This window comes from Canis lupus, chromosome 6 (assembly GCF_048164855.1).
Source record: "Canis lupus baileyi chromosome 6, mCanLup2.hap1, whole genome shotgun sequence".
In the NCBI taxonomy this organism is placed as follows: Eukaryota; Metazoa; Chordata; class Mammalia; order Carnivora; family Canidae; genus Canis; species Canis lupus.
Window position 1 is genome coordinate 50062853 of NC_132843.1, and position 21186 is coordinate 50084038.

At 45.3% G+C, this 21186-nt stretch overlaps 1 protein-coding gene across 6 annotated transcripts in view; it reads right to left on the reverse strand.

Moving 5' to 3' along the window:
- Positions 1 to 14436, reverse strand: part of ILDR2 (immunoglobulin like domain containing receptor 2) — a 60880-nt gene extending 46444 nt beyond the window's left edge. For 3 of the 6 annotated variants that reach the window (XM_072830442.1, XM_072830441.1, XM_072830437.1), the window contains exon 1: positions 14282 to 14436. In XM_072830442.1, coding sequence (XP_072686543.1) covers positions 14282 to 14327 — 46 coding nt within the window. In that variant the 5' untranslated portion in view covers positions 14328 to 14436. Of the gene's footprint in view, positions 1 to 11970; positions 12128 to 12242; positions 12264 to 13848; positions 14053 to 14281 lie in introns of those variants that run through there. The other 3 variants (XM_072830439.1, XM_072830440.1, XM_072830438.1) reach the window with 3 other exon arrangements.
- Positions 14437 to 21186: the final 6750 nt, after the last annotated feature.

Here is a 21186-nt window from a genome sequence, read left to right on the forward strand (position 1 = left end):
CCAGCATCCTCTTCTAAACATTTCTTATAATTGCTTTGCAAGTATTTATTTTCATGCCTGTCACCCCCAACAGACTTGTCAGGTAAGGAACGGGTCTTATCTTGCTGTCCCAGCTTGTGAAGCCCATAAGTACTCAATAAATATTTGATAAATAAAGACAATGAAGCTGGGAAGTATGACTTCAGGAGGAAGTGACTTCCCTTCCAGCTGATAACCAAGTATAGGGGACAGAAATGAAGGGGAAATGAAAGCTTTAAGAGAGATGAAGATTTTCAGATCAAAAGCTGTAGACTAAGTTCAAAAGCTTTGAAGAGTAATCAAAAAAAAAAGGGAGAAAAAAAAGTGCTAGAGAGTAGATGAGAAGTTTAAGTGGTGAAAAGATCTGACCTGAGACCTGGTGTCCAAGTAAGAGGGAAATTTCAGTGAACGGAAGACCAGGGGAGTGTTTGAGAGGCAAATGGTCTCTTAATTCAATAGTGAGATCTAGAAATTCCAAGCAAAGAGAACTTAACTTTCCCAGTTGAAAGAGAGAATCAAGAGTTTTTAACTTGAGCTGATATTAGAAGCAGAAACAGAATGATGATGAGAGGCAGAAAAAAGGAATATGAATAAAAAGATACCATAAAGAGGTTTTGAATTAAATCTAGGAGCCTGCCAAGTCAGTGTCAGGTAGCTTGAGACAGAAAGCTCCACCCTAGAATTACAATGGACTCGAGACACACAAGGACTAGTTTCCGTGGGGCACCTTCTGTTCTTCATTCCTGCCAGTGTTCAAAATGACACTCTTATGGTTCAAACATACACTTATTTATCAATGTCTCTTATGGAAGCACCCTTGACAAGGGCAAGATATTACGTTTGTGCTCATGTCTTCTGATTTCCAGACCAGTGTCTCTCTACTATGAAAAACCAGGTTCTAATTCTTCTTGGGATAAAACAGTTTCTGCATTCTGTGGACTGAGGAAATGAGAGTATTTGAGATTTACCAAATCTTAGTGTTTTGAACCTACCAAGTGCCATAGAATAAATGAAGGAAAGCATGCACAAATGAATAATTACTACTATGGGAATCTCCAGCATTTTTAAGAGAAAACCAGATAAATATGCTGTAGATAGCATGGTATAGTAAAATAGCATTGGAATCAAATAGATAGGACTTTGAATCCTATCTGGCCATCCACTAGCCATGAAGCCTCTTAAGCAGCCCTCACTTAATCCTTACTCACAGGGTTGTTAACAAACAACTTGTAGGGAGGAGACTCTAGAGCAGAGCATTGTGACCATCCCCAGTCCTGGTAGATCTCAAACGCTAATCCTCCTTTCCATTTCCTCCTTTTTCTCTACTTCCCATACTGAGGCCCCCTGAATCTCCATGACCATTCACCACCAATAGGTTTGATTACAGCCAGAATTTGTAGATCAGCCTCACCAAGGGGCAAATAAATTCCTTCTGGAAGCTCACTAAAGAACCTCAGTTTTAGTCTCCATTGTTAACTTCCACCACCCTCAAATATTGATGTGGCTAATTCCACTGCTGTCTAACTCACAGAGCTGGATTAGGAAATTTCTTTACAGTTTCTCCTTAAATTCTATTGCATTAATTCTTAATCTTGTAATTCTCCTCCAAATCCTTATTCACACTCCAATTCTCCAGGTAACAAAAATGGGACAGAGATGTGAAGGGACTTCAATTAGCAGTGATTGAGGGTGGATTGTTCCCAGTACAACGCTTTGTACTTGACCATGTCACCTTTCTTCTCAGCTATCTATTCAGGCTATACCTGGGAAATCATATTTCCTAGCCTTTGTAAGATAAATAAAACAGCAAAGGAGGCAAGTGCTAAATAAAAGTGTTGTAGGGTTTTCTGTTTTGTTTCATCAGGGTTTTTTGTTTTTTGTTTTTTGTTTTTTTTGACAGAGAGTTAAGTGTGGGCTTTTGTTCACTAGGTAATTACCAAGAATAACCTCTTTCCAGCTCTGCTGTCTGTTAGATTAGCCACTTGACCAAGCCATTGGACTCCCTTAATTTTTTTTTTAAAAGAGGGAGGGGGAGGGGCAGCAGGAGAGGAAGAGAGAGAATCTCAAGCAGGCTCCGTACCCAGCATGGAACCTGACATGTGGGGTTGGATTTCACAATCCTGAAATCATGACCTGAGCCAAAATCAAGAGGAGGACGCTTAACCCACTGAACCACCCAGGCGCTCCTGGACTCTCCTAATTAGTAATAGAGGTTAGTTGGTTCTTAGTTTATGCCATGACACACAATATAAATTCGAGCTCCAAAGAATAAGAAATACAGTGTCAGAAGCATCTGCCTTTTTATTTTATTTTTTATTTTTTATTTTTTTTTTGCATCTGCCTTTTTATAACATGAGAGTTAAAGGCATGGATTTTGGAGTTAGTCCTAAATTAGAATCTGAGCTCTACCACTTCATAGCTGCATGGCCTAAGGCAAATTTCTCAACTCACAAATTTCAGTTTCCTCACTGGTAAAACCAGAATAATTGTAACTACCTTATGGAGCTGACTGAGGGTTAAATGAAAATTTAACCTAAGCACTTAGGATAATATGGTATATAGTAAACACTCAATAAATGTAGCTGTTGCTGCTACTGTCAAAAACAGTAAACAGAAGTCTGTTGACTTCTGTGAAGCTATGAACCTAGAACTAGGTGAGCGACAGATATCAAGATGGGAGATGCTGAATGTGTATAGTGCAGAATGGGCAAAAACCGCACAGGAATGCTAGAATAGGTAATTAGGAGTACAACAGTAACAGTGCCTGGGTGTGCTCATCACTACCCAAGCATGCATCACCTTCTGGAAATCAGAAAATGGAGGGTAACCATGTGTGTACATGTGTGGGGTATGATGGGAATCCTAGGGCTGTAAGCTAAGGATGAATCTGGACAACTGGAGAGGACAGGACTAGACATTTCAAGGAAATCCCAGTTTATTGGATCTTTAAGGACCATAATAGTGAAGAGTTAGAAAGAAAGCTGAAAATGCCAGCCCCTGCTTTAGCTCTGTAAACTGCAAGATGAATGCCACCCAATTCTTGAGTCTGCCCTGACCATGCCTATTTGGAACCCCATTCCCATTGAAGGATATGATCTAGAAGTGCCCGTCTGGCCCTAACTAAATCCAAGCCAAGGTGAAGGCTTGGATTCCTTACACCCATTAAGCAGCATCTCTTTCGTTCAACTTGTGTTTATCCTGGACTGTTTCCTCCTTACTTCCTATCCATTTGCCCCACCGGGACTGAGATCTTACTCTGAGCACTGGCCTGCTTGCCTGGGCCATGACACCAGCCCCTTCTCTAGAGGATTTGGTATTGTTTCCTATATCCCTTACACGTGACTGAACCATATCTGAAATTGATGCGGCTAACCACCCAACTTCAAAAAGTACCTCTCATGGGATCTCCATTCCTACCTCCAGATCAGGCTCCTCAGAGATAGTATCTCCCATTTCCAAGAGATCTACCTTGGAGTGAGGTTAGTGTCCTGAGCTTTGGTCCTCTCTCCTACAGAGTTTTTCCTATTTCAGCACTCGTCAGATGCCAAAACCTAGTACTTCTTATGCTGGAGTTTATAGTGAGAATACTTTTGTTTTGCCAGGTAGATAAATAAAAAATGTTCAGCTTCTTTGTGGTGTTCATCTGTGCATTTGATCTAAGAAATCTTATTCATTCCCACAGTTCTATCATTATGTCTCAGACCTCAACTCTCTGAAGCCTCATTTGCAAGTTTTAACAGATATTTCAAATTCAACATGTCTAACCTCATTCATGATCTCTTTTCCCACTTCTTGCTTATAAAGCTGTCCTTCTTCTCTCTCCCTCTCTGGTTCCTTTGCCAGTATACCCCCATCCTATCACCTCAGAGAGAAATCATAGCTTTGATGATTTCTTCTCTGTCCCCAAATACATTTGGTTGGTCACTAAATCCAAACATCTCTTAAATTTGGTCCTTCTTTATTTCCACTGCCACTCCCTTAAATTGGGTTTCTATTCCTTCTACTAGGTATTAAATATGAAATGCTTACTAGGTGTCAGAAATGGTGTTAAGCATTATTCATGTAGTATTTTTTTAAAGACTTCATTTATTTATTCATGAGAGACATAGAGAGAGGCAGAGACATAGGCAGAAGAAGAAGCAGTCTCCCTGTGAGGAGCCTGAATGTGGGGCTTGATCGCAGGACTCCAGGATCATGACCTGAGCCAAAGGCAGATGCTCAATACTGAGCCACCCAGGTGCCCCTATTCATGTAGTATCTTAATGAATTCTCTCAAAAAAATTCTATAAAGTAGGAATTATTATCATACTCATTTTATAGATGAATAATCTGAATCTCAGAGGTGTATGTATCTTCCCTATCATCTCAGGGCTAGCAAGTGACAGTCAGGTATGAGCCCAGGTTGACTGGCTCCAAAGCTTTTAACCATCACTTTACATAGGCCTTCGTCACCTCCTCAGTTTTATAATAGCTTCCTACGTGGCCTCCATACTTCCAGCCCAGTATACTTTCCACATTTTTTATCTAGAGTTGTTTAGAATATATACATATATATTATATACACAATATATGTTATATTATATATACAATATATATACTATATTATATATATATATATTTTTTTTCTGTGCTTTAAGGCCTCCATCGATTCCCCATTCCTTCCAGGATGAGACCTGAATGTCTATAAGGTCTTCCCTGTGATTTGGTCCCAAGCACACTCCAGACATATGAAAACAGTTTTCATTCTTTAACTATAAATGTATTATCCCTTTCATCTGGGGAAACACAAGAACATGTAACTGAAGGAGGCTCCGGCAGCCAGAGTGTGGGTTATGCAAAGGCTGGGACTTTGAGTCCAGGCACCAGTGACACCATAAGGGACTTTTGTGTCAGTGCTCCTATAAAGAGATTCACAGAGGTGAGGAAAGAATCTGAGTCTCATCCTCCAAAGAAAGCCAAGTATTCCAGGACACTGGAGACAAATAGGGAAGAGAGCAAAAGACAGAAAAAGAAGTAAAGCAAGGGAAGGGATCATCCTATATAGAAGGTACCTGTAAAAATTAGGATTCCTGAATGAGAGCAGCACTAAACAGCATACGAAAGATCATAAGTGAAGACTGCAGATTGTGTGCTCTTCTACATCTGCAAAGGAGGGAATCCTCAGTCTTAGACCACCAGACCATTCCTGTAACTTCTACTGTGCTCTTGATGCACAGAGAAACTGCCCTTGACTATCTAATTCAAATTCAATCAAAAACATATTTTAAAACATTATGTTAAGTTCTGGGAAAATCAATTTGAAAGACCAGTCCCAGATCTTGAGAAATCCAATGTAAACTTAATTTCTAACTCTAAGGTCCCTGAGGGCAGGGACCAGGATTTGGTTGGCTGTGTATCCCTGGTATATAACAAAGTCATAGAATATGGCTGAAGGTCATACAATGTGGAATGAATCAAAGAATGAAAGAATAAATGAAGGAGTGAGTCAGAAGGACCTTTCTTAGCAGATTACCCCTAGTGCAGAGAATGGATTCCGGCGAATAACTAGAAAAGCTACCTAGAAGTAGAGTGATGAGTGACAGCTCAGAGAGCAGCCCCCAACTCAGCCAGTCACTAGGCCAGGGAAGATCAGCTCCAAGTGCAGACAATGCCTCCCTTCATGTGGCAAAATAAGGTCCTGCCCCAATTCTCATGTAAAGAAAAAGATTCTATACACAACGAACCGTGTTCTTGCAAGAATAACAAAAGCAATATCTAAAGCAAAGCTGTTCTTATTTTAGCAATTTCATTTTTTCCCAAAGACAGTTCCTTTTCCCCACTAGTTACTTGGTAAGCTATTCCTGCCTGCTACATCTTTGAGAAGCAGATCTTAAGCACAGCCCCATTTTACAGAAGCAAAGATTGCTGCTGAAGGTTATGGAAAATCATCATTGTAAAAATAGGTATCTTTAGAATAAAGAGCTCATCCATCTTTAAGTCTTGAAGTCCCAGAAGTGGGATTTTGACCTCAGACTCACATGTTCCCCAGCATATCTTGGCCTTCAGACTCCTAAGGTTTCTCTTCATTCAGTGTGACAATACAACTCTTCCTTTTCCTGCCTTCAAGTTGATCTTCTTTAAGAAATTTATCTCTTGTCTTCACGCTTTTAACATGTTGTCCCAATTTCTTAAGACACTGCCTAGAGACAACTGATGGACATATTTTCTAAGGGTAAGAGACGAATATGAAGTATCTACCCAGCTCCTCTAGGTTTAGTTCACAATCCAGATGAGAAAATAAAGCCTGTCCACCCCTCAGTAGCATTGTCAGGATAGGAGCAAAGTATTTGGAGAAATGTTGCCCTGCAGGCTCAAGGTTTAAAGGTAAAGAGAATGCAGCTTGGGTCTTTTTTTTCCTCCCTAAAGAAATAGGAACAATTCATCTTCCTGATATACCTGGATTAAAAAATAAAAAGACTTTACAAAGAATAGTAGACATTCCCTTGGTATTTGCCTAATATCTAAGCCTAATTATCCAGCTTTCCTGTTGGTTCTGTAAGTTAATCAACTGCTTTCCAGCAAATTCCTTTCCTGCCCAAATTGGCCAGGATCAGCTTCTCTTGTTTGCTATCATGACACCTGATTGCTCAATCCATGTTAGGGTTAGGGTGACCAGATGTACCATTTGGAGATTTAAAACAAAAACAAATACAAAAACAAAAACATGACAGCATCCTTGTGTGCTTTCTCCCTGACAGTCCCCAAAGGCAGCAATAGTTCCCCCACTTCCATGGGACTATGGAAAATGTCAGTGCTGCCCTTGCCCAAGGAGGCTTTGCTTATGGCCTAGTTATTATCTGCTACCCATAGCTCTGGTACTTGTGCGCACAGAGCTTGCCATTCATTAAGCATAAGTCCTGTGTGTCCAACTGAGCCATGCTTTCCCATTCTCGGCCACCATTGAGCAGATAAAAGCCAGAAGCATATTCTTTTCTGTCTGATTTGCCTTGTCTCCCAGAGACCTGGAATGAGCTTGTGACTAATGTCTCACTGGCCCCCCTGCTGTTCCAATGGGACCAAAGCTGTACTAAAAGGGGTTAGTCCCTACCCTGCAGGGCAGAGGTGCTGTGGAAGCTGTCCTGGTTAACTGGGTGGGTCAGCTTTCTGGGATGGACGGGCTCTTTGGACAGAGAAAACTCTTGATCAACCTTTACCAAGCTGTTGCCTATGTTTCCAGTTTAGATCTCTCCCCTGAGCTCCAGACCCAAATTCGAACTTCCTTCTCCACATGGATGTTACACAAGCACTTCCAACATGTCACTCTATAGAGGGAGACACCTACTATCCTCTTCCATTAGTAAAGGAACTGCTTGGGTCTTAATCTAGCCCCCCAAACCAACCAAATACAACATTTCCTAGCTTCTTTGTAGCTAATTGTGACCATATGCTCAGGATGAAAGTATGTGAGAAGTGATATGTGCAACTTCTAGGTCCCCTTTCTAAAGCTGCAGCACAAGCTGCATGCCCTGGCCCTCTGCCTTCCTTGGTCCAACTGCTGAGAATGTTTGTCACTGGAGCGGTCTTGGCAGCCACACGCTGGGAATGGGAGACTCACCCCCCACTAGGTCCAGATTGTTATAGGAGAGAGAAAGAAATTATTTTCTGTGCATTACTGCATTTTAGTCTCTTGTTATAGCAACTTAGATAGTTCATGCTCACAAATGGCATCCCCAGCAATCCCAAGCCACAAAACTGAAAGTATCTTTGGCATACCCGCTCCTTCAACCTGCACATCCAACCATGCCACTCTTCTACCTCCAGTCACTCTGTCCACCTCTCCCATCCCCACTGCACCCTGTGACTTCAGGCTCTCAGCATGCTTTGTCTCTCTTTCCACAAGGGTCTCCTGGGTGGTTTCTGCTGCAAGTTTGCCCACATCTAACCTATTCTCCACATTGTGGTCCCAATGACATTTCTAAAATGCACATCTGCTCGGGGCATTCCTTTGTTCTGACCCTTTTAAAGATTCCTCGCCATTTCAGGAGCACAACTGGCCCCTTTCAGAGAGGGCCACTCTCTTTCATTCCTCCTGCTGCAGTAAATTCCCCAATCATACTAAAACATTTGTAATTTTCACAAATCACATCCTCCCTGATTCTTGGCTTTTGCACATGCTGTTCCCTCTATAAATTCTCCTTCTCCCATCCCACTTTTCACCTAGTAATTCCTACTTATCTCTCCAAACTTGCTCAGCTGTCACTTCCTCTAGAAGTTTCTCCTTGCTCTTACTGTAGTTCCAGCACCCCAGAGGATGACATTGCATTGCCTGAGAACTTCCTACCTAGCTATCTGTCTCTGCCATTAACAACAAACTCCCCTGTAGCCTTTTAAAGACTCTGCTACATAGTAGGTACTCAACATATTTGTTGAATGATTTAAACCAGTTAATAGAGCTTATTATTTGTTCCCAATTAGTTTTCCCTCTGGACTCTTGCATTGTTCCCTGTAGGCAAAGGACACTCACCACTCCAAAAACCCTGGGCTTTTCTGCATGACACGCATGCCATAAGATATGTCCAAGCAAAAGTTTAAAAGGTGTGTACATGCTTTGGCTCTGGCACTCTAAGCCTTCTCCCTACCTTCTTGAGCCCTCTGCCATAACAAAAGTATGCCCAAACAGTGACTGATCCCTCATCCTGGGTCTCAGAATAAGAAAACATTTGGAACTGAGCCAAGTATACCAATTCTAGCCAAGTCACAGCTAACTCGCAGCTGACTTTGGCTCCCATGTAATATGAGCAAGAACTAAATGTTTGCTCAAGTGAGCTATTGAGATTTGGAGGTTGCTCATTGCGGCCTCAAAATGCTGGCTAACATACCTATTTGGGGTTCATAATTAGTATTGAGGGCCTACTGTGTACCAAATATTGTGCTACGAGTTTTATATAATTCCATTTTAATTATCACAACAACCTATAAGGTAAATTCATTTCCCATTTTAAAACCAAAGAAGATACAGTAAAATATTAAGCTAGTTTTCAAATCCAGGTCAGTTTGAATCTAATCCCTCTTCCTGCACTGCCTCTGAGTCTGCCTCCTGATGAGCAGAGGGCACAGGAGGAGTGATGATGCAGGATCCCGGGACCAAATGCAAGGGTTCTACTCCTAATGCAGGACCACAGGTGCTGTGGGGAAACAGGGGAAGCAGCATGCTCTTCAGAGTTCTTATTTGTTCTTGGCCCGTAAAGAACACTAGTCATCCAAGATGCCTTCTTTCTTTTTCAGAGAGCCAAAGACTATCTTGAAAACCAAAATTTTAAGCATACATATGCCACAGCTACATCCTGTGTGGCTCCTGAGTGCATAGCACCAACCCCTAGTCCCAAATGGGCTCTGATACCCTCTCCTGTGCTCACTGGAGCACTTCTCATTTACTCCTTCCCATTAGATCTTAAGAGTTATTGGAAAAACAAAATGCTACTCTTTCTCACTTTTCCCTGCAATATTTCCCTGAGCTTTATGACTTCTGAGCCTCACTACCCAGTGCCCCATAAAAGACACTATGTATGTTCACTTAAATCGAGAGTTCTACTTTGACCCTTGGATTCAGGCAGAAAAGAAGTTTCCCTTGGACTCAGGCACTTGACCCAACCAAGTCATATTAAGTCAGTGACACTATTTCTTATTCTTTTAAACAATAAGATACCATGGACGTGGACAAGTTATTTATTCTCTCTAAGCTTTTGCCTTCTTATACAAGGGTAGGTAATATCAACCATTCTTGCTTTAAATGATCAAAAGGCGTAATGTATAGGAAAGCCCTTTAACACAAAGAAAAGCATCATAGCATGTAAATAAGCAAGAACAACAACCACATCACACCTTTCTTTATATTCTTGATGGCAGAAAAGGAGACATAAGTGCTAAAATGTCAGAAAGAGTGAAGAGGTAAGTAGGTCCTGGAACAAAAAGTTGACACCAGAAGGGGCTGTGTTGGCTAGAGTAGGATTCATCCCACCTAGTCCAAAGTGCTTGCCTTGCTTTACCAGTCCCCAATATGAGTGGACCCTCTATCTACCAAGCACCAAGTGCTATTCCATCTATCCCTCTGACAATCCTAACAAGAGCTTTCCCTCCTCAGCTAGTGTTTTTCATTCCAATCATTATTGATCTGGGAAAGGCTGAAGAAACTGGGGCTTTTCACTAGGTGAATTATAAAAGAAAGACTGGACCTGTCACGCTTTAGTTGTGACTTCCAACTCATTAAAATTAAATGGAAAAAAGATTTAAACCATAGAATCTTTGAGCTGAAAGTGACCTTAGAAGTCATCTCATTCAACAGATTATGAGACCCAGATCTCATGGTTACATAGTCAAGCTATGGAGCAGGTAGGACTAGAACCCAATCCTTAACTCCCAGGTCAGGATTCCTTCCACCTGGCACTGAAACTGCAAACACTGTACTGAATACTAAGTACTTGCACTAAGATTGCTGCTACTACTAATTCCAAGTCTGTAGAAACTAGCCAACCAGCAGAATCATGTGAGTCTCTGAAACAAGTCCCCTCTTCTAGTCCAGAAAAAAGCATCTGGCTGGGGGCCGGAGGGGAGTTGGGAGAGCTGTGACAACGTGTTGAAAGAAGATGCTCTGGTAAGGGCAAGGTCTCTTCTGCAGGGGAAAGAAGAACAGTAGAGGGAGAGAAATTGAAAGGTAAGCAGGACAGAGAAGGAGACAGTGGAAGTTGAGGTGTCAACAACCTCTGAAAGCCACTCTTCCTTCTCCAGGGCTAACAGTGCTTTAACTCTCTGCACACAGTCACCAGGCATCTACTGGAATGCAAGCCAGCCCAGGCAACAACCTCCCCTAGATACTTCCTTCTCCCTACAGGCTGGGCTGGGACCCAGCCCCCATGGAGCATCCCAAAGCACTCGGTGCAGATCTCTGCTACTGCCTGGGGATAGGCTACTCCATAATGGTGTCCTGCCACCAGACTGCGAGTGCTGGAAGGCAGGGCTGTGTCTCATTCATCTCCATAACCCCAGCACCACGCTGGATGTGGTTAGTAACTCAGCAGCTGAAGAGGCATGAACACATGTCTCCTAGGAGCTCCTTTAAGACTGCTCCGCCTCCACCTCAGGGTGGCTTGGGTGCTCTCCTAGCCTCTGTGTGGTTCTCACAGCTCTCATCAGAGGACCTTCTGCTTCCAAACCACAATCACCAGAAAAGTCGCTCGAGTCACGACTAAACTGACAACTCTGAGGGGAACGGCTGTGTCTTTCCTCTCTTTATCCTCAGCACCCATCACAATACTTAGAAAGCAGAGGGATTTAGTGTGTGCCTGTAGAATGGATGGATAAGCGAGTGAATACAACCAAAAGGCAACCAAAAGAAATGCTAACAGAGCATAGCAATCTTCACCACAGAGACCCAAAAGTCTCAGGGAAAGCACGTCGCCAGCTCCCTCCCTGGGAGAGAGCCTCTGGCAGCCTCTGCTGCCAGGAACAGAGGGAATGCCATCCGCCTTCAGGAACAAAGACCTGGTGAAGCCTCCTTCAGGTCCTACTGCTGGATGGCACCTGTTGCTAAAATAGCAGCTGAGAAACACTATGTTTGTTCAAAACAACAACAGCAACAATTTATTACAGGAAGCAGCATCACAGTGACAATGAGAAATCATGAGACTAAATATACAGCAGAATTTTAGCAATGAAAGACAAGGAAGGAGCTGCCTGAGACTGAGGAAAAAACCTAAAGTGTTGATTAGAAATTGCTCAGCCGGCATTAGAAGAGAGAAACAGGGGAGGGGAGGAGGGACGGGAGAGAGTGGGGGAGGACAAAGGGAGGGAGAAGGAGAATGAATGTGTTTTTCCCCTGGCTCCCTGACTCATTTTTGATCTGTCCTTCCCTCTCTCCTCTTTGTACCACCCCCTCAGGAGAGAATTCATTGATCGGGCTGGACTGAAATTTCTTACCTTTCCTCTCAGGGTTTTTCTGGGAGCCATGAGTCTGAATTCATCTCCTCCTTGACTGCTCCTCCCCCCCCACACCCCTCAGCCGCCATTGTCAGCTCCTCTACTTTGCTGAGGCTGAGGCAGCGTGTCCAGCAGCCTGCCGGGATGGGGGGGGAAGCAGAGGCTGGGATCAGGGGATGCCTGCAGTGCTCAGTGGGATCTCAGAGGGCCAACCTCCTGTGCAGAGCACAGAAGCCCAGCCTCTGACAGCTGAGGAGGCCCTAATAACTAACCTGTTGCCTGCCACTAGGCAGGGGGGTGGCCTCTCCAGGTACAGAGCAAAGGAGCCAAGGACAAAGCAGCAACTCCCCTCAAAATACACACAGAACAGAACAGCCTACAACCAAAAAAAAGCCCAGTGAGGTAGCTCAGGAGAACGCAAATGGGATTGGCCTGGGGTTTGGAGAACTAGGTTCTAGTCCCGGCTCCATCACACATTTGTTGGGTGCCAATTACCTCTTTGGGCCTCTATTTTTATCAACTAAGGGACTGGACTAGATGGCCTGTGGCCCCTTCAAATGATATGATTCCATTTCATAAAAAGCTGCTAGCCACAAGGGCTCTATGTTCCCCTTCTGCCCCCACTCCCTGTGCTTTTCTTGGGCATACCTTGGGGTATCTAGAAGAGCATATCTCTGACTTATAACTCTTGCCCCAGGATGCCTCATTGGTCTCAGGGAGGGGTGATTCGGGCTTCAGGCCTAGTTGCCTTCTAGTATGATAGCGCAGAAGTAGAGGCAAATTAAGGACATTCAGAATCAGTGAGGGTGGAAGTAGAAGGCACTAGGAGGCCAGGGGAGTGGGGAGACATGGATCAGCCAAACCCTGAAATTAGAGATGATTCATATTTGAATAATGTGGGAGGGATGAACTCAGAGCAGCCAAGAGAAGAGGCTAACTCTGCTGACATGCCCTGCCCACCCCCGTCCCCTATACCTAAAGCCAGCATGGGGCAGACTGAGTGTTGAGGGCCCTCATTTGGAATAAGAGGGGGAAAAAATGTGAGGCAATCAATAATCTTCTTTGAAGCTATGGGAAATGGAGTTTTTGCTTTTCTTCTTAAATACATTTTATCTGCTTTCAATGACTGCCTTAGAGATTTTAAACTTGTTCTCCTTTTCCTACTGACTGGATTTTTCCAAATTTTCTGATTGGTGCCCCCAGAGGGAACAGAACTTTTTTTTTTTTTTTTTTTTTTTTTTTTGGTGCTATTTTCTGATTTCTCTCCTGCCCTGCACTGCCCTCATCCTATCCTCGCAACCTTTCTAACCCCTTGTTCCTTTCTTAACCATTCCACCTTGCCTGGAATCTTTGTCTCAGCCCCTTCCCAAACTACCCGAACCTTCCTCACCCATGCCCACCCCCCACCCAAGCTGGGTTACTTTGTGAATCTCTCAGGACTGGCCACCGGTCCCTCAGCCTCGCAGGACCCTCGTGTGAGACAACGTGCCAGGAGCAAGAGCCTTTCCAGACCTCAGGCTGGCGGGTGGGGAGAAAGTTCACCAAAGGGGAGGAGAAAGCACACTAAGGACCCAGCTAGCGGAAGGGGCTTGAATGCTGGGGAGAAGCTCTACCTTCTGGATATCTCTGCAATTTATCCTCACTGGGGGAGGGGAGACTGTTTATCTGGGGAGGAAGGTTCTTCTCGGCTATGGGACCACTCCCCCAAATGGCACCACGCGCGAGCGAGCCAGGCCCTAAACTCCACGGCCAATCAAGCCTGCATCCCCATCTCCTTCCTCATCCCGCCCTACCGCACCGCGAGGCACTGGGCGGACGCCGCGGGGTCTCCCGGCTTCTCCAGGGAAGGCATCAGGGAGACACTCCTCCATCCCTCACCTCCAGAAAAGCAGTTCTCCCAATTTATGTCTCCTCCGAGCTTTCTTTTCCTTTCTTGCTTGCTTGCTTTCTTTTTCTTTTTTTTTTTTTTTTTTCCTAACCAGGCTCTTCCCAGGAACCACACAGCATTACCAACTCAGGATAATATCGACAAGAACCGTTGTGTGGAAGAGGAAATGCACAAGCGCAAGAACAATCCCCCAAGGAGTCCGACACCTGCATGTCGACCCGTCTCACTTGTAGCCGAGCTTCTCCCCCGCCTCCCCCATCATCCTAGCGCGCCCAGCCCCTGCCCCCACCTGCCGCCGAGCCGCGGAGCAGCTCCGAGCCCAGCCGGGGGGGGGGGGGGGGGCGCGGCTCGGGCAGGGCGGGCACAGCCCCCACCAAGGGGATATACAGAAAGTTCTTGGCGTTGGTAGAAAAGGACTCCTACCTGTTAGCCAGAAGAGCGCGGTCCACGCCAGCACGACCCCGTCCATGTTCCCCAACTTCCCATTCAGAAGAAGGAGTGAGCAAAGTGGGGAAGGGCGGCAGCGCCAGGCTCGGGGTGGCCAGGCGGCGGGGGTGGCGGCGGCGGCGGCGGGGCTGCGGGGCTGCGGGGCTGCGGGGCTGCGGGGCTGCGGGGCTGCGGCCGCGCGCGCGAGCGGGCCCCCGGCGTCCCTGGGCACCGCCGCCCGCCGGGCCCGCCGCGCCGCCTGCCGAGCGCGCGCTGCCGCGGCCTCCGGGGCTGGCTCGGCGCGGCTCCCGGCCGCTCCCGCACGGCGCTCCGCACGCCCAGGCAGCGAGCGCGGCGCGGGGCGAGCGCCTCCCGGCCGCAGAGCCCGCCGCGCGGGGGAGCTCGGCCGCCTCCGCCTCCGCCGCCCGCCGCCCGCCGCCCGCCGCCCCGGGGCTTCCCAAGTTTCTGGGTCACGTGCCGGCCCCGAGGTCGCGCCGAGTAGCAAAGTACGCGGGGGGCAGAGGGTGCGGGGGAGGCGGGCTGCGGGAGCCGGGCCGTCGGCGCTGCGTCTCCCAGGGAACCCGAGGCCCGACGGAGCGGAGGCTCTGGGAGGGGGAGTCCGCGGACGCAGGTGGCTCTGGCCAACCTGAGCCGGGAGAGGGACGGAGGCAGGAGGGGCGACGCGCGGGGACTGGGCATGAGCTGTCACGGGACTTGGCCCAGCAAGTCCTCTTGGGCGAAGGGGCTCCGCTTCTGCGGCGCCCCCCGTCCCTCGGTGGGCTTCCCTTCTTGGCAATGCAAGGGACCCCAGAGGCTCTGCAAAATCGGGAAAGGTAGGGGTGGGAGAGAGACCCGCGCTGCAACCTTCTCCTGTGAAAACACCCTGAAGCATAATAAGGGCGCCTAGCTCTTTTTTTTTTTTTTTTTTAAGATTTTATTTATTTATTCATGAGAGACAGAGAGTCTGAGAGGCAAAGACACAGGCAGAGGGAGAAGCAGGCTCCATGCAGGGAGCCCGATGTGGGACTCGATCCTGGGTCTCGATCCTGAGTCGCCAGGATCACGCCCTAGACCAAAGGCAGCGCTAAACCGCTGAGCCACCGGGGCTGCCCGCACCTAGGTCTTTAACAGAACATAGGTGAAACTAGAATGAAATAGTTATGCAATTCATATGGGTCCACCTCTTAATCACTTCTAGGCCTTTGGCTAAGATCAAATGCATTTGTTCAACACTACAGTTTGCAGGGTGCACTCACATGGATTGTTTCCATTTTTTTTTAAACGGATCTGTCACATGTGTGTAGGAAAGGAGTCTAAATGTATGCGTTGAGAGACACATGAGAAGAAACCTGAGCTTTGCTTGACAAGTATGTATTAAGCATCTACTAGGTCCTAAGACCTGCGCTGCAATATGAATAAAACAGACTTCCAAGCCGTTCAAGAGCTTCAACGTGGATCCAGGAGAGGAAGGAAGGTGAGGCCATTAAAAGCAGAACACATATTTGTTGTAAAATGGAGCAGAGATGGTAAGGGAGACATAGCAAGAGTGCCCTCAGAACACAATGGAAAGGAGCACCTTGGGTGGCTCAGTGGTTGAACATCTGCCTTGGGCTCAGGTCCTGATCCCTGGGTCTTGGGATGGAGTCCCACATAGGGCTCCCTGCAGGGAGCCTGCTTCTCCCTCTGCCTCTCTCTGTAACTCTCATGAATAAATAAAACCTTAAAAAAAAAAAAAAAAAAAAGGAACACATTGGAAGGAGCATGGAAGGAGTGGGGCACAGCACCACAAGAAAGAAACGGTGGGGGATCCCTGGGTGGCGCAGCGGTTTGGCGCCTGCCTTTGGCCCAGGGCGCGATCCTGGAGACCCGGGATCGAATCCCACATCGGGCTCCCGGTGCATGGAGCCTGCTTCTCCCTCTGCCTGTGTCTCTGCCCCTCTCTCTCTCTCTCTGTGTGTGTGACTATTGTAAATAAAAAATAAAAAAATAAAAAAAAAAAAAGAAAGAAACGGTGGCATCTCCACCGGCATTTGCAGAGTGGGCAAGATTTGGGCTGTTCAGAGACTGGTGATGGAAAGGGGGCAGGACAGGGAATTCTGGACAGAGAAAAGAAAGGAGACAAGGCAGAAAGGTGTAAAATTGCCTCTGAAACAGAGTAGTTCGAGGGTTGAGGAGAGTTCCTGGAGAGAAAGACTCTGTACACACTTAAGAATGAATTTATAGATGAAACAGATGCAATATGAACATTAGGGTGAGAAAAGACTCTGGACACTGATCTTTTATGACTACTTGACATTTGAATTACCTTCTTATTGTGACAGAAAAACTAAAAGGACTCATGAAAGACCGCATTTTTGCTCCTTTCCCTGCTTCTGTTCTCACTAGCGCCTGCAGCCCCACACCTTACACATACCCCGTGGTACAGATAATGTAGGTCCTCCTTGTACAGCTCAAGGAATTCATAATTTCTTTGGAGTCTTCCAGCACAATAGATTACATCTAAGGAGTGACTGGGCAAGGTCATCATGTAGATCACTAACTCCAGACAGCTTGATGCGAAAACCTCTGGCTCTAGGGCATCAGTAGCTTCTGGAGGACACTTGAGCACTCACCCTTGTTTTGACTGGTTCCTGGATGCATGAGAGGACATGTACACCAGACCACAATAAAATCCCCAGGCCACAAGCAAAGAAAAGATTCATTCTCCTTTTTCTTTCTGAGTCCCTCAGGTGCTGTATCTACTCTCTCTGTCTTTAATAAACTCTGTTCCTACTTCCTCTCGGCTCACATTTGATTTCTATCCTATCCTGCACAAAGCCAACGACCCTCTTGGCTTATAGCTGGTCCATGGACACCCTCTGGGTCCTCAGACTCAGTCTGCCTATATCATTGTTTTTGATAAACTCCAAGTGTGGAAACCAGAGAGTCTAGAGCCACCACCCTAACCACCCCAGCTGGGCTACAGGCTCTCACTCAGAGCTTTTTGAGTCTGGAGCAAGTGATAAAAGAAGCAGAGACAGCAGAGAATCAGATTTTGCCCCTGAGGGGGTAGGGGTACCCAGTGTTCAGGCGCAGCTATGGCAGAGGTCAGGCCACCAGATTGCTCTGAGGTGGGATTTTGGCTGTGGTCTTGCTTGTGCAGATCTCTCTGGGTTCCAGCCCATTTTCTGCACCTGGCTCTTCAGCCTTCCTGGCACCCAGTATCTTTCATAAATTCCCTCTTTGTGTATTTTGGCCAGAGATGATTTTTGATACTTGCAATTAAGAACCCTGACTAATATGCTATGTGAGAGAAATTTGGAGGATTATTTCATTAAAAAATAAAATAAAATAAAAATAGAAAATAAGAATAAAGGAGATACCTAACATTTCCTCTTAGGTTCTAAGCACAGTCCTAGGTGTTTTACAAGCTTTCTCATTTAACCCTAATGAGGAAGCTCAGGCTCAAAGAATTTAATTAACTTCTCTAAGATTAAGTAGCTTGTAAATGGTAGAGGTAGGATTTGAACTGAGGTCTTTGGACTCCAAAGCATATGCCCCTTGTACTATAAAAGGACACTCAGACCAGAGAGTTGATATGATGATGTCTTTGTATTATGTTCTCCCATTTATTGTATGTGAATTTGACTGTGGGTGCATGGGCGGGTGCACATAATGCACAAAATTTTGAATAGTGTTTAATATCTAAGCACACAGAGCAATGGTATTTTATCCAAAACTCGGACAACTTTTAAGAGTTGAACAATTGGGAAGGAGAGATGGACTAAGCAAAGAGAACCTGCATAGACATGGGAAGTGGAAAGTGAGCACCCACCAAAGAAGTGAGCTTTGCATGTGTGCTCTAGGTATATGCCTGTGTGTATGTCAACAGGGTTTCAGGAAACTTGGGCAGAAGCTTGTGCCAGAGTGAGTCATAGAACACAGGGGCCTTGTCCACCAACCTGGTCATTTGTTTTCTGTATAGCACTCTGCATACCTTCCAGCTGGAGAAGAACAATTGGTCTAGGCTGCATCTTCCTGAGTGTCGGGAACTCCCAGCCACCTCTAAGGAGGTGCCAAACTGGGTTAAATCATGGTGTATGCCCCTCCCAAATGCATAGGTTACTACCAAGCTGATGGAAGGTTAAGAGAACCTTTGAGGGCACACATAATGGTTCAAAACACACAGCCTAAAGGATGGCAGTAGAAAACAGACAGAACAGTGATATCATTTTACTGTATTGTTGATGGTAGAGGGGTATGATGTCAGAATCCTGGGGTCCTTCCAAGGGTGGTTTTTGAACTTTCAGCATCAGAATTACATTAAAGTGTTTACTTAAAATGCAGATTCCCTGACTTTCTAAAAACTAAGATCAGGAACTCTGGGAGGGGCCTGAAAATCTGCATTTTAACTGCCTTCCTTCCTCAATCGCTTCTGAAGCACTCTATGGTTTAAGAGGTAGTACCTAATTACTTTTATTGTTTCCCTGGGGAGCTGTTGAGTTGATGTTTGCAAATGAGCCTCAGATTCAGATCTGGTGATGCTCCAGTTATACATTTCTTTTGGCCAGAAAGGACAGGACCCACAGTAGAGATTAGCTTTCACAGCTATGGCAGGGTCTGAATCCCTAATACTTCAAACTCTCTGCAGCTGCCAGGGACAAACATGTCAGAACATAGACTCCTGGGACCAGAGCAGAGTCGAAGGAAGCCATAGCTAGAATTGTGGGTCTTGGGGATGCAGGGGGAGTGGGCTAGCAGACTGCTTTATTAAAGCTGTATACTGTAGAACAGAATCAGGACATGAAGAGAAGTGAACCACCACAAGGAGATATGCTGGTAGCTGGTAGCAACCTCATGGTTATAAATATAATGCAGCTGAATCCTCTTTAAAACATGATTTCATTGCAGGCATATAGGCATGCATGTACATAAATCCTGCTTAACACAGGTCTTTTTAAAGCACACAGATAACATCACATTTCTACTTCTCTTCTCTGATCTTGACTTCCAGGAAGAATCTATGAGGTTTGACTTTAAAATAGATACCATGTTTCTTACCTAAGTTTTGTTCAGCTTTCCTTCCCTGTGCTACCCTTTAGGTCTGTTATCTTCCCCATCTCTCGCATCTTCAAAACCACCTTCAGTGAATTATAAGTTTTTAAAAATCTAAATTCAAGCAAGGAACTGAAAAAAAAATTGGAGATTCTGGGCACTCTATACTGGAAACTAGAGACATTTTCAATCTGAAAGCCCTTTCATATTGAGGAATAAATTGTTTCATTAAGAAAATGCTTTAAAGAAAGGATATGCAAATGTAGAATGCATGATGCCAAAAAATTTAAAAAGCTGTACTGCCAAGAACAGTGGTAAGTATATAATAAGTAAAAGATTGGAAAAATGTGCTGAAAATTCCATGTACTTGAAGCAGATTTAACCCAAAAGTCTGCTATTTCAGGCTTCCAATCAAACTACAGTGGTGTAGGATGCTGAATTGGATGGTGACTACCTGCCCCATCCTGAGCCCAGACCTCACCAACAGTGGGCAGCCTCTACCTGAGTTACCTTTCTAATGACAATTTCCCTGCAAAGGTCTATCCAAGGACAATGTACAGAAAAAAGAGCAGAACATAAAACTGTAAAACAGGATGGTCCGAAATATAGGAAATACAGGTAAAAGAGTCAATGGAAACAACAAAAAACTGAGAATGGTTATCTCTGGGTAGGATTGTCATTCATTTATATCTTCTGAATAATTTTCTATATCCTCTAATATTTATACAACATAGAGAAAGTTGCTGGACAAAAGATACAACTGTGCCACAATTTACTGTTTCTGGGACATCACTAGAGGAAGGAAAGAGGCACAAAGAAAGAGTTACAGATGTTTTGTCAGGCCTGTATCTTTAGCCAGATACAAAGCTCCCAAATGTACACCTGCTCTCATTCTGTCTCAATCCTGAGCAGTTAATCAAGTTAATTATGAGCAATTGAAGCCCTGGGAGCCCTTACTAACTGATGGTTCAACTATAATTTCTTTGAGAGTTACGGAGCCAAAGATGAAGTCAGCTTGCTTCTCTTTCATGAGCTCTTTCTCTGATTTTTGCTTTCGTTTCTTTCTTTTTTTAAAAGATGTATTTATTTATTTGAGAGATAGAGAGCATGTGAGGGGGGTAGGGTGAGAGGCAGAGGGAGAGAGACTTTTTAAGAAAACTCTGAGTGCAGAACCCACCACAACCTGATCCCAGGACCCCAAGATCACCCCCTGAGCCAAAACCAAGAGTTGGACTCTCAGCAAATTGCACCACCCAGTCGCCCCTTTTGTTTCTTTTTGTTTCAATGTTAGTGTCCTTCAGAGACCTGAACAACATTAACAACCCCCACATCAGCAGCAGAGCAGATTTCAGTGCTTGAGCAATATCCTTCAGCCCAAAGGAAAGATTAAAGAGGTCCTGTCTTCCCATATTTTATCAAGGCCTTGGGCACTAGGTCTTGATGATTAAGCCAGAAGATTGCTTCTCAGCTGTAAGCATCCTTCTAGAGGCCTTCTTCCCTGGCACAGGTCAAAGATGGGACCTAAGAAAGGGAAGTGAGCCAGAACAAGTATGTCATCCAGTGACCTCACCCCCAGATAACAGGCAGGAACAGGAGCTAGAATAAGAGAGCCTGGACACTGAGCATAAAAGGAAACAGCTCAAACAAATGAGGGGTCATTTGTAGGCTCTCGAAAGCTAGTTTTAAAAACAGCAGCTTTGACCTTTGTGTTGGGAGTTGTGGAGAGAGGTGGGGCTCTCTCATAGAATTGTTAGTTTTGTACTTCTACCCCAATTCTGAGTGGGTGCTTTAGACACAGAGATGATCGATGTGGGTTTTTGTTTAATTAATTACAAACTTTTGGGGATCCCTGGGTGGCGCAGCGGTTT